Source organism: Euphorbia lathyris, chromosome 3, assembly GCF_963576675.1.
Source record: "Euphorbia lathyris chromosome 3, ddEupLath1.1, whole genome shotgun sequence".
NCBI classification, from domain to species: domain Eukaryota; kingdom Viridiplantae; phylum Streptophyta; class Magnoliopsida; order Malpighiales; family Euphorbiaceae; genus Euphorbia; species Euphorbia lathyris.
The window spans coordinates 59,632,378-59,646,421 of NC_088912.1; the positions used below are offsets into that span (position 1 = coordinate 59,632,378).

Sequence of the window (14,044 nt, forward strand, 5' to 3'; positions counted from 1 at the left end):
AACCATAATGTTTATTTCGGTACTTTTCCCAAATTTATTTTAGCAGCAAAAGACAGGGTGGCAGATTTTGGTGAATGATAGTTGGAAAGGGTAGACATGGAAATTTGTTCACATGTTTAACGCAAAGTACACCACCCCCCTTCCATACCCTCTATCTAAAAATCTAAAAACTGCGAAAGCTCAAAGCCCAAACTCTAAACTGCAACACTTCGTCTCTGCAATTTGGAATCTCTACTTTTGCTTCTTCCTGAGCTTAAGGTTCGATTCGAGCAAGCTAAAGTTTCAAGAATTGTGATATTTTCCTTTTCTTTTCTGCAACTCTTTCAATCGATGGAAAATTCGACCAGGGCTGTCTTCGCTCGCCGTTGATTCTTCGCCACAACTCTTACTCACCCAGGTTTCTCTTTCCCCTTCTTCTTCTTCTTCTTCTTCTTCTTGCTTCTTTTTCTTCCCTGGGAGAAGGAAACGAAAATTTAGCTTTAAAATTCTGATTATTGTTGCCTTTGCTCTTAGGCCTGTCTGTATAGCTCAATTGCATATTTATTTAGCCTATGTGTTTGTCGTTATGGGTCTTTTTGTAATCTTCGTCTTTTTTAATAAATAAAATAAAAATAGGAACAACATCTGCTAATAAATTAAATGCTTGAACAAATTGAAGAATAGTACTTTTCCTTAGAAAAACTGAAAAAGAAGAGATTATGAGGCTTTGAACTTGATGTAATCTTCCTCTTGCTGTGTTTTCCTTACCCAACTTGAATTGCATGTTCTTGGAGTTCAAACTAATGAAATGAAATCAAATTGAAATAGAGGCCATCTGCAAATCGTAAGTGCTTTTGTTAATATGCGTTTGGGTCGTTCTTTCTTTCATATATTGTGAAAGTTTTATGCTTTTTGCATTATGCTTAATGCAGCAATTGAGTCTTTCTCATTAAAGTAGTTGCACAAGGTTGCATCTTTGTTTACCTACATGCCCTTTGATGCCCGACATTTTACCAACTCTTGGAGGTTGTCGGGATTGAACTCCTTGGAGCTTGCTAGCCATCAAACCAAGCCATTGCTTGGTGGTTATGCATTTGGGAACCTTAGTGTCCCATCCGACGATCAAGATTTCTCATGCTTCCTGCAACAGCTGTGTTGTGATTGTCTGCTCACTCCTATCCTAGGACAATAAGATCAACCTTAGTTGCATTCATCCCTTGATGTGATCTAGTAAATAGTCTTTTTATTTTTCTCCATGGTGATGCGAGGGGTGAGGATTCTTTTGAGATCTCAGTATCCAAGCATTTAACTATTTTCGGGGTTAAAAAAATATGGTCTTTTTTTATTTTATTTTTGTAAACTGCTTAGTTATCTTCGTTATTTCATTTTGATTCATGCTGTGACTGATTTATTTTGCTTTTCCTTTTCCTTTTGACGGGCGCTTTAGTTTTCAAAGGTCTGCTTTGTGCATAATTTATTGGGAGAATCAATGGGCAGTTCATTTAATCCACAGATTTTAGTGGAAAAGCTTGCCAAGCTCAACCCTTCACAAGCAAGTATAGAGAGTATCCTTTTTATATTAATGGTCAATGTGCCTCTCTTCCTATTTAGTATCAACGTTGTGAACAGTTTCTCAAAATAACTTAATTGGCAGCTTTAATTAAGATGGGAAGCCATCTATATTTGAAGCCCGATTGGTGACAATGTGTTATCTACTGCTTTCCAATTACAATTTTAACTTTAAACTTTCACTAGATTTTATGTGTCTTGTTTTCCTAATTTGTATCCTTGACTACCTAAGCTTTATCACATTGGTGCATTTTTCATATGAATAAAGCAAAGCAAGTTGTTGAAACATGGGACAGGCAGTTCCATTGTTCTCCATGTGAGCAGAGATTGGCTTTTCTCTATCTCGCGAATGACATTTTGCAGAATAGTCGTCGAAAAGGTTCAGAGTTTGTTGGTGAATTTTGGAAGGTTCTTCCAGGAGCTCTTCGTTATGTAATTGACAGTGGGGATGAGGCTGGAAGAAGTGCTGCACTAAGACTGGTATGGTACTTAATGATCAATTTAACTATATTTTCTCTGATCATTATAACTACTTTTAATGCCTTTATGCATATAATAAAGCAAATCAATAAGTTCAATGTCTTATATTTGCTTGAGATTTTTGGGAAGAAAATAAGGGGATCAATTGTATACAAGATCATTCAACTTTCTAATTTTGGACATTCTTTCATCAAACAAATTATTAGGATGTAACCATTGTATAAACTAGATCTTCTAATAGATGACCATAATTGTAAACTGATATTGAAAGACAGTAAACTTACAGAATTATTTGCCAGTATTGAAGAGTTTGGGAGTAAATGTTTCTCAAATGGTCTATTATATCTTTAGTTATTTAAAGGGATAAGGTGCATAAATACCCCTAACATTGACAGCTAGTTGAAAGTTTACCCCAATGTTTAAAATGGTGCAATTTTACCCCCTAACATTGGCATCCAAGAGCAATTTTACCCCTAAGGGTTTAATTTGAGAAATAATTCATCAAACTATCTTCTCAGTCACGAATCTTGTCGTCTACACTTCATAGGCTTAATACATCCTGCACCCCCTGAACTTGTCTCTGACTCCTGAACTTTAAAAATGTTCTATTGACCCCTTATACTTGATTAAAGTCACCAATTGACTCTCTAAAAGGTACTTAGCCCCCTGAACTTTCTTAAAGTGATCTATTAGCGCCCCTTAATTGCTTAAAGTGTACATATTTCAACTTTTCCAAAATCTCTCCTTACTCTGCCACATGGATTTTAGGGTTTTAACTGTTCACTTTAAACCTATGTTGCACGGAAATGGGAAATGAAACAAAAACGGAAACTGATACCGGGGAACGTTATTTCTAAGAAAAATTAGCTAGGAAACCGTAATGGAAACAGAAACGGATACGAAACGCGGAAATGCTAATGAAGAAGAGTTTCCGTGCAACATAGCTTTAAACAAGTATAGTAGAATATTTTTAAAGTTCAGGGGACGCAGGATGTATTAAGCCACACTTCATATGTGCATCATTTTATCACTCATTAGTAACAAATCACAAACACATGAATTGACGTGAAAAAAAATAAAAATAAATGTTATATATAGGCCACGAAAATACAGAGAAATCCATGGGATACCATGTATATTAAGAGCGTACATAAATATATTTTATTTAAGAGCAATACACATATATATACAAGGTTCTCCTTCAATCAAGGAGACAAACTGACCCTACTAGCAGCTCTAGCAGCCTACAGCAGCTCTAGCAGCCTACAACAGCCTTAGGCATGCTATTCATTAAATACATTGACTTATGCTCTAACAATAAAAAATTATACTGTATTTTGTACAAGTTGGATAAAAAAATCCAAATATTTCGTCGAATTTAAAAATACTAACCTCCAATTCTATTATTAAACCGCAAAAACTGTGAAATATTTTTTTAGAACTAAGGCCTTGTTTGATAACTCACTTAATCACTTAAATTAAAATATTAAGCACTTATTTAATTTAAGTGCGTTTGATAACAATCACTTAAATTCGTTAATTAAGCTAAAAATCACTTATTTTGACAAGTCAAAATATTTAACTTAACATTTTAAGTTAGACATTAACAACTAATATTTTTATAAAAGTTATATCATTCAATCTTTTTAACACTTATAATATTCAGCACTTAAAATTCAGTACTTATTTTTTCAGCACTTAATTTTCAGTTTTATCAAACAACACCTAAGTGATATGCAACTCGTGCAGTAATGAAATTGACCCAACTTAGGTAAAATTGCTCTTGGCTGCCAACAACAACAACAACAACAACAACAAAGCCTTAGTCCCGAAATGATTCGGGGTCGGCTAACATGAACCATCATATAAAACCGTGAAATCAAGTCGTGTCAGCGACACAAATTCGCTCCCTCCACTCCGTCCTATCCACTACCATATTTTCCTCAATTCCCAGTAAACTCATATCACTCTCGATCACCCTCCTCCAAGTTTGCTTAGGTCTTCCCCTACCCCTCACCACTACATCCCTTTGCCACTCTTCGGTTCTCCTAACCGGCGCATCAAGCGCTCTACGTCTCACATGGCCAAATCACCTTAGTCGGTTTTCTCTCATTTTATTCTCAATAGATGTGACCCCTACTTTTGTCCTAATTATTTCATTACTCACCCGATCCTTTCTCGTATGACCACACATCCATCTCAACATACGCATCTCCGCCACCGACATCTTATGGATGTGGCAGTGTTTCACTGCCCAGCACTCCGTACCATATAACAATGCTGGTCTAATTGCCGTCCGGTAGAATTTTCCCTTCAATCTATTAAGCATGCCGGGGTCACAAAGGAAACCCGTAGCACTCTTCCACTTCGACCAACCAGCTTTAATCCTATGAGCAACATCTCCATCTACTTCTCCATCCGTTTGGATAATAGATCTTAAATACCGGAAGCAATCCGAGGCCTGAACAACTCTCCCATCTAGGGTGATTGTCCCTGCCTCCCTACTCCTATGGCCGCTAAACTTACACTCCAAATATTCTGTCTTACTTCGGCTCAACTTAAAGCCTCTAGATTCTAGAGTTTGTCTCCATAGTTCCAACTTCCTCTCCACTCCTTCTTTCGTCTCATCAACCAACACAATATCATCTGCAAACAGCATGCACCATGGTATACCATCTTGAAGTGAACTTGTTAGTTCATCCATAACGATGGCAAAAAGAAATGGGCTTAGTGCGGAACCTTGATGCACTCCAATCGTAATAGGAAACTCTTCAGTCTTCCCAACACTAGTACGTACACTCGTGCATGCTCCCTCATAGATGTCCTTTATGATGTCAATATATTTCCGCGAAATACCTTTCCTTGTCAAGGCCCATCAAAGTACTTCCCTTGGTACCTTATCATATGCTTTCTCCAAGTCAATGAAAACCATATGCAAGTCTTTCTTCTTATTTCGATAGTGCTCCATTAATTGTCTCATTAGATGGACGGCTTTCATAGTTGATCTTCCCGGCATAAAGCCAAACTGGTTTTCCGAGATCTTCACCGTCCTCCTTAGCCTTTGTTCGATCACTCGCTCCCAAAGTTTCATAGTGTGACTCATTAATTTGATTCCCCGATAGTTGGCACAATCTTGGACATCGCCTTTGTTCTTATACAAAGGGATTAAGATACTTTTCCTCCATTCTGATGGCATCTTATTGTTTCTCCAAATTTTGTTGAAGAACGTCGTCAACCATTCGATTCCTCTTTCTCCCAAACATCTCCAAATCTCAATAGGGATGCCATCAGGTCCTACTGCTTTCTTCAACTTCATCTTGCTTAATGCCATTTTGACTTCACCCTTTTGAATTCTCCGCAGACATTCATGATTTATCATATCATGATGGATACTTATATCTCCAACATCTTGTCTGCGATCTCCATTAAATAAGTCATCAAAATAGGACCTCCATCGTTCCTTGATATCCTTATCTCCAACTAGGACGTTTTGGTCCACATCCTTCACACATTTAACTTTTCCGAGATCTCGCGTCTTCCTATCTCTCATCCGAGCAATTCTATATTTGTCTCTTTCCCCTTCTTTCGTATCCAATCTTGTATACAGATCCCTTTTCACCTTTGCTCTAGCATCTCGTATGACCTTCTTTACTTCCCTTTTAGCCTCTTTGTATTTTTCGTAGTTCTCGTCACTCCTACATTTCCTCAATATTTTATAGGATTCTCGCTTACTCTTTACTGCTTGTCGTACTTCTTCCGTCCACCAAGATGTTTCCTTACCCGGTGGCATGCTACCTTTAGATTCCCCTAGAACTTCCTTCGCTACTTCCCTTATACTATGCTCCATCTTAGTCCATATCGAATCTATATCTAAATCCATATTACAAGTCCAAATATCTTTTTTGGTCATCTCATCCACAAATTTTTGTTGATTCTCCCCTTGCAATTTCCACCACTTAATCTTAGTCTCTACTTGTGGTGTTTGTTTTCTTATACATTTCCTACTTCGAAAATCAAGCACCACTACTCTATGTTGGGTTGTCGTACTCTCACCAGGGATCACCTTACAATCAATATAACTCTTTCTCCAAGACTCCTTACTAAGAAGAAGTCAATTTGGCTCGCATTACCGCCACTCTGATAAGTCACTAAGTGGGATGTTCTCTTCATAAACCATGTGTTCATGATACTCAAGTCATAGGCTGATGTGAATTCCAAAATATCATTTCCTGCTTCATTCTTATCTCCAAAACCATACCCTCCATGAACATTCTCAAACCCATCTCGCCTAGAACCCACGTGTCCATTGAGATCACCCCAGTACCATTTTTTCATCCCTAGGAACCTGTTGCACCACTTCCTCTAAGTCCTCCCAAAAAGCTTGTCTTATAGAGACATCTAATCCTATTTGTGGCGCATATGCACTAATGATATTCACAACCTCATCCCCTATCACTAGCTTAACACTCATAATTCTATCGCTCTTCCTAGACACCGCTACTACATCATCAATATACTCCCTATCAATAAGAATACCTACTCCATTTCTACCCTTATCCTTTCCTGAGTACCAAAGCTTATAACCCCAAGCAGCTATCTCTCTAGCCTTGGCTCCAACCCACTTGGTTTCTTGTAGGCACATTATATGTTCCATGTCCCAAAGCGTAACCTCCTACCCTTACCCCTACCCCTACCATTACCGTGGACTAGCTTATTTACCCGCAACCCTTGCATATTTGACACCACCCCCGGGTCCTGGGGTGGCGCGCCGCTTCGGGGCGACGACCTAGCAACCCTTGCACATTTATCACTACACCCGGGTCTAGGAAGTGCAGCGCGTCCCTGAGTAGGGAACGCCCCAACGATATTTATATTATGGTTCATGTCATAAGATGTGGCTAAGTTTTACGCTGGCCGCCACAAACCTACCGCAACCCTCCTCCTTTGTCCGGGCTTGGGACCGGCTGTAAAGGCCACCAAATGACCCTCACAGGGTAAAATTGCTCCTAGCTGTCAATGTTAGGGTATTTTTGGACCTTATCCCTTTTTTAAATAAAATACATTGACGACACCTTTGGGCTTATACGTCCTGGTTGGTGGTTTTTGGGAGGCGGCGGTGGGCCTCGTTGCGGCCCACTCAAGATCTGCCATCGGATGAAACCATGGGTGATTCAGATTCTGTGTGTTAATAATATTGATTCTGGCTAGGGTTTTAGATCTTTAATTACTTGTGTATGTGCCTTGATTTTTCGATCATATATGTTTTGCAATTGGGAAATATCAGATTCTACAAAACTCATATGATGTTTCCATTTCAAGTGGATTTGCATATGTATGCTACATTATTTCAAAGGATTAATACATACCCAGCCCCCTAAAGTTGTCCATCTTATTCATTTAACCCCTTCAACTTAAGGGACATCCTTTTAACCCCCTAAACTCCAAAAAAACGCTACTTTTAACCCCCTATTTTAGAATGCCGAGATATAATGTTGTCCGTGTGTATCACGCGCGTGACACGTGTGTATCCTGAATTACCCAGCCCCCTAAAGTTGTCCATTTTGTTCATTTAACCCCCTCACCTCACGGGCCGCCCCTTTAACCCCCTAAACTCCAAAAAAACGCTACTTTTAACCCTTTAACCCCCTTAATATTGAAAAATTGCTATAAATATCATTTAGTCATCACTTCTCTTCCACTGTATTCTATACTTCATATCAAATCAGATTTTAACTCTTCCTTTGTATTGCCTTCCACTGTATCTATATACACTGTGGTCATAATTCATACAAAGTTAAAGCATTTTTTATAATCCCAACGTGGATTGAGACCAAAAAAAGCACCAATTAAAAATTAGAAAGACACCAATTAAATCTTCTTTATCTCCAATGCCCGTACTTGAGTTGGAACTAGGATTTTTTTGGAGTTTAGGGGGTTAAAGGGTTGTCCCGTGAGGTGAGGGGGTTAAATGAACAAAATGGACAACTTTAGGGGGTTGTATGCATTTTTTTTACCGTTGGAGGCAAGAACAAAATCCTCCCACGCGCCTCCTGTGTTTGAGACACAAACGTTGACTAGGTCAATGCCACGTCGGATGATAGGGGGTTAAAAGTAGCGTTTTTTTGGAGTTTAGGGGGTTAAAAGGATGTCCCTTAAGTTGAAGGGGTTAAATGAATAAAATGGACAACTTTAGGGGGCTGGGTATGTATTAAGCCTATTTCAAATTGTCAGGGATTCTCAACCCCAACCTATTTCTGACTGTTACATGCTTTCTCTCTTCCTGATCTTCCAAGTTGAGTAATGTGATGCGTAGATATCCAAGTCAGCCTCTAATGCCATAGAAAGAGACCACTTACATAATATTTTCTTCTAAATATATTCTATCCTACATTCCTACTTACTGGCTACGAAGGGTAATATCTAGCCCATTATGTAGTTTGATAGTGTTAAGCAATTCAACTTGGTTTCAATCGTGTGTCTTTGTCTGTTAACAGTATAATATCTTGGCATGTCTTATGCTTCTGCTATTGGTTCTGTAATGCTTTCCATAGTTGTTAAAGGCGCTAGGCGCACTAAGGCTCAGGGGGCCGCCTAATGAACAGAAGGTGCAGAAAATGAAAAGAATGTGTACTAGTGTCACTAATACTCTATTGGTAGTTAAGGCACAAGTCATGATGAACTAAAAAACACACTTATAACCATACAAACAAGACAACACCACATAAAAACATAATATTAAACGTCAAACACTAAGTTAAGTGTTGACAACAGAGACTAAGAAACTAGAATTGTAGCAGACCTCTGCTGAGCTCCTCTCCTTTATGTCTCTTGAGCTCCTCTCCTTTATGTCTCTTGAGCTCCTCTCCTTTACATCTCTTACTCTTCTTTCCTTCTATTTTTACGTCTCTTATTATTCTTTTATTTAGATTTAAGTTTACTAAATAGGATAAGTGGTTGAGATTAATCAACCTATTTTAATGAGAGCAGTAAAATAAAAATAAAAACCTAATCATTAATCAAAGCGTAGAAGACGTGCGCCTGCGAAGGCCTGGCAAGGCGCACAAGGTGAGGGCCTTTTGGCCTCACCTGACCATGAGCCTTGCCTGAGGCATACCTTTAACAACTATGATGCTCTGTTTTGTAGTTTATTAGCTTAAGACCAGTCCGCAGACACTCTTTATACAAGGATTGCTATTGACACTTGCACACAAATAAGCTTATGCTCAGCTATAAATATGAACTACTTGAATCAAGGATAGTGGCAATAGCTTGATTGATTTTTAATATTTTTATGTGCAGATTAACATTTGGGAAGAAAGAAAAGTTTTTGGTTCGCGTGTGCAAACACTAAAGGATGAGATTATGGGAAAGCACTCGGAAAGTAGTAATAGAAACGGGAAGCATGTAGACTTAAAACTGGTAAATTGCACTGTTCCAATTGTTATTTTCCTAGGTAGTTGCTATCCATATTGAGGACTATAATCATATCTTATTTTCTTTCTCCCAACAGAAGCAGCCTGCTGGAAGCACTTTGGATAAGATAATTTCAGGTTATCAGGTTGTTCATAGTGGTCAGGTGGATGAAGATGTTATTATAAACAAATGCAGGAGTGCAATTACTTGTTTTGAGAAAACAGAAAAGGAAGTTGATAGCAATATTAATTCAGGTCGATAATCGCCTTCGATATTTCTACCTTGTCTATATTCTTCCCAATCTGTATTGTCTTTTTGGCTTGTCTTCGAGTAACATGCTTTTTTTTTTTTTTTTTTTATTTCTGGTTTGCTTTATAATTGACATGGTGGCCACCTTGCTGTCATGCATTTACTTTAATTTTTCATTAATTTTATATTTTTAAAAGGACTAAGTTGGAAAGGTGAATCCATATTGCTGACTCCAACTAGTTGGGATTAAGCTTTGGTTGTTAATTTTGTGTAAATTTATATTACTGGTAATTGTTGGTTATTTGCTCATTATCATACTTGCATTTCTATCCAATGATTTTTCGTTATGGATAGTGACATTTGCATGTTCTCTTGGTAATATATATATATATATATACTCTTGTTAATACATTTGCATTGATGGCATTAACTCTAACTGTGCCTTCAGTTCCATTGGCTTTATTTAAGGTAATAGAGCCTAGAGTGGAAAACAGAATTATCTGATCGATTGGGATTTAAACATGAAAGTTGAGGATGCAGTATGTCAATTTGTTAGTTGGATGTCTTGTTAGATGGAGACAATCGACATCATCATGCATTGGAAATTTTGATCCTGAATTGAAATTTTTGAAGGAAGCATGTGTTGGGTTAGTTTATGTGGATATTGTTGATTTCTCTGATCTAGATTCTTAGATAACACATCATTAAAAGTATCCTTATGGTCTGCGAATTCTCAACACTTGTTTTTTTTAACAGGACAATTTTGTAGACCTGCATTTGCAGTGGAGCTGCAAGGCAAGCATGCTATTTTGACGGACAGCATTAACCAACTGACAGCTATTGAACTATCAAGGGCAGGCCTGGTCTCTCAACTGAGAGACGCTCTCCAAGAGGAGGTTGGTTACTCAAACCACCTTGTAGAAACATTTTTTTTTTCTTTTTAGTTAACATGATTCAAAAAGTTCAATCTGATAGTAAATTAATGTAGAAATAATTTTTTAATAGGAGTCCAAGCTGGAACAAGTTCGCAACCAACTTCAGGTTTGTATACTGGCTGCTTTGTCTATTAATATTTATTTATTATCTCTCTGTTAGATGTTATGTACTTGGGAATTGTCTCTTGTTATAAATGTCTGATTAGTGAATGCAGGAATAGCTTGAATTTCCATGGAAATAGGAAGAAATCATGTGTGTGTGTTTGGTTATAAGCTGCTGGTAGATATATGATTAGAAGCAGGATTTTATCCCCTCAGCTATTACTTAATTGAATGTCTCAGAAAAGTATTGTGATGCATGTTTTTTCGTTCTTTAGAAAAAGAAAAAAAAAAAGGGTCCTGCACCAGCTATTAGATCATGCTATCTATATCTTTTGTAACATTTTATAGTAGACGTGATATTATGATGTCTGCTGATGTTTTGTTACATGAGGAATTCATTGACATGGATTTGCATTGCTTCCTTACTATGAGCTTTGACTATTGTATGATAACTTTGGTTAAGCATATTTCTCTTCCCCTTGCTTGCAGATGGCACAGTCTCAATTGGAACATGCTAATAAAGTATGCCAACAGTTGGTGCATTCAAGCAATGTTAAGTTAGTAGCTGAGGAAAGTTCAAAGGAAGTTAGCACTTCCATTGCAAACAAAAGTTTTATACCTGGAGACAGGGATCAGTCAGCTCCAGCAATGTACAGACGGCAGGCATCATTCCCTGAAAAAAGTAACCATGTAGAGGAAGATCCTCGGAAATCTGCAGCTGCTGCAGTGGCAGCAAAATTAACTGCATCGACATCATCGGCTCAGATGCTTTCATATGTCCTCTCATCTCTGGCATCTGAAGGTGTCATTGGCAATTCAGTAAAAGAATCATCTGGTGAATACCAACCCGAAAAAAGGGCTAAGCTTGACAATGACCAGCCTTACATACCAACCCAGAATCCAGCACAACCACCTCTTTCTATGTTCCAACATCCTGAATCCTATCAAATAGCAACCACTGGTCAACAGTTAACATCAAATGACCCACCACCTCCTCCATCATCACCTCCACCACTGCCACCTCTACCACCTATGCCAGCATATTCAATTCCCCAGTACCTGCAAACTGCTGGATCAATACAATACGGGTACAGCATGTCCCAGCAACAACTGCCTTCCTTGACTGTCTATCCAGGAGTAGGGACGCAAATGACTGGTATTTCTCCTTTTACAGTAGCTGGGTCGAATTCATACCAAAGTTATCAAGGTTCAGATGGTAATTTGTATACTCAGCAGTCATCCATGCCAATGGCACCAATTTCCCGGCAATAGAAATTTTGAAGGATGCTTGTTGTGGAGGTAGTTTTACCTATGAGAAACATAAAAGAGTTTTAACAAACTGATGTAGCATTATCTTGACCGTAATTAGGAAATGTTTGTACTATATATATGTTTTCCTGTTGGCATTTGACTGTGAAACAATTTCTTATTAGGATTGTTCCATTGACAAATGAGTTTTCTAAATTAATTTAGTTAGGCTGACGATTATTTGCTTGCTGATTGCTGTAAGTGTAGGGATGTTCTGGGATTGAGGATTTGCTAAGCTAGTTAATGTTAATCAATCAATGTATTCTCATTTAGTCTGATATTTTTGACAGCTGTAAAATGTTTACAATTCAAGTTAAACTGAAGGATACAAAACATATTCGATCCCAGCTTCTAGCTTGGAGTTAAGGATTTTGGATCGTAATGATTTTTTAATGGTATTACCTTCAACTTTAACGAAAATGATAAAATTTAAACACTTTATACATATAGGTTTTCCCATTACCTAACCCGGTGGTGCTTCGATTGCATTTTCATACGTGTGAGAGAGTCTTTCCTCTAGTAATTAGTTAAAGACTTGTAAAAGCTCTTTAGTTGTAAACTAGTGGAAACTCTCAAAATTTTCCAATATGGGATGAAGAAGCTTAATTTCCTTTATCTTTTTCAAAACCATTTTATGTGGTTCGCTTTAAGCATTAATTTCTCATTCATAACTTGTCTGTTTTGAGCTTGTAATATACTTTAAAAAGATCTCACGGTATAGAATACATTGACATATTTCAAGTTGTGCTAAACTCCATTGAACCGTAATATATTTAAGCCCCAAATTGACAAAAAATAACAATGAAAGTTGTTATTTTAATACAAATTTCCAACAATCCCCCACATGAATGAAATTGGAAGCGAAAAGAATTCGATGTTAGAAATTTTAAAACAAAAATATTTAGAACGTCTAAAGATAAACTTTGGAGAAGACCCCGGAAAAAGAAAATGTATATGCTAAGATAGAACTCATAAATCCTAACGATGTTGTTAGAATTAGACCAATAATATATTTGAAATACAAATAAGGGTTATTAAAATTAAAATTAATCCAAGAAAGTAAAAGCTAGCCCAACCTTCTTAGTAAGAAAACATAGCAAACAAAAGAGAGAAAAACTAGAATGGTAATAAACTATAGAGAACTAAATAAGAAAACGATTTTTATGGATATTTTGTACCATATAAGAGAAATTTACTTAATAGATTATCAAGAAAGAATTGTAAAAGTGGATTCTGACAAATTAAGCTTATTAAAGAATCTAGACCTTTAACAGCATTTAGTGCACCACAAGCACACTATAAATGGATTGTAATCACAATTAAGGAATTAGATTCCCATAATATTTAATTTGAAGAATTAAATTAAGTTTTACTTTATACTAATATGTTTGGTTATTGATGAATTATAAACTCAAAGTATAAATGATACTTAGAAGACCCTAAAAAATGATAAATGCCCAATACCATTATTTCTGGTTTGGAACCAGAAGTCTGATGCTCGTAAAATATATCGCAGTTAATAGGACAAGTGTATCCTACCGCAACAAGTAATATTGTGCTGAGCACGAGATCGAACCATAAATAGTATTTGTTATAATTAGTAAATCTACCTAGGCTGGTCTAACTATTTAGAGGGTTGAATAAAGATTTGGGTTTTTGATAATTAACTAAACGAATAAACGAATTGAAAGCGATAACATAACAAAATAAAGCGAACAATTAACAGGGTATAAGGTGAATTAACGGATGACACAATCTAGGATGAGGAATCCTTTGATTAAATCCTATGTATGGGTTTAGGGAGTTCAGATTTATGTTTTACCAGTGATTGACGGTAATTACCTTAATGAGAAAGACAAATGTGATCAAGATTTATCTAACTTATTCACATGCATTCGGGTGACGGCTTGATTAGGCATATACCCTAGGTCATGCAAAGCATTAGGTTCTTTGGTAACTAAGGCTAAAGTCGTAGCCCAGCCACGAAGCCGCACTCCTAGTGGTCTCTA

The 14,044-nt window shown here is 37.1% G+C and overlaps 1 protein-coding gene across 1 annotated transcript; it reads left to right on the forward strand.

Moving 5' to 3' along the window:
• The first annotated feature begins 129 nt into the window (after nt 1-129).
• Nucleotides 130-12,313, forward strand: LOC136223917 (uncharacterized). Its single transcript, XM_066012088.1, has 8 exons — nt 130-397; nt 1,427-1,544; nt 1,781-2,028; nt 9,328-9,447; nt 9,539-9,695; nt 10,447-10,586; nt 10,696-10,731; nt 11,217-12,313. Exons 2-8 carry the CDS (start codon nt 1,469-1,471, stop codon nt 11,997-11,999), a joined length of 1,560 nt encoding a protein of 519 aa, XP_065868160.1. The 5' UTR covers nt 130-397; nt 1,427-1,468; the 3' UTR covers nt 12,000-12,313.
• The last annotated feature ends 1,731 nt before the right edge of the window (nt 12,314-14,044 follow it).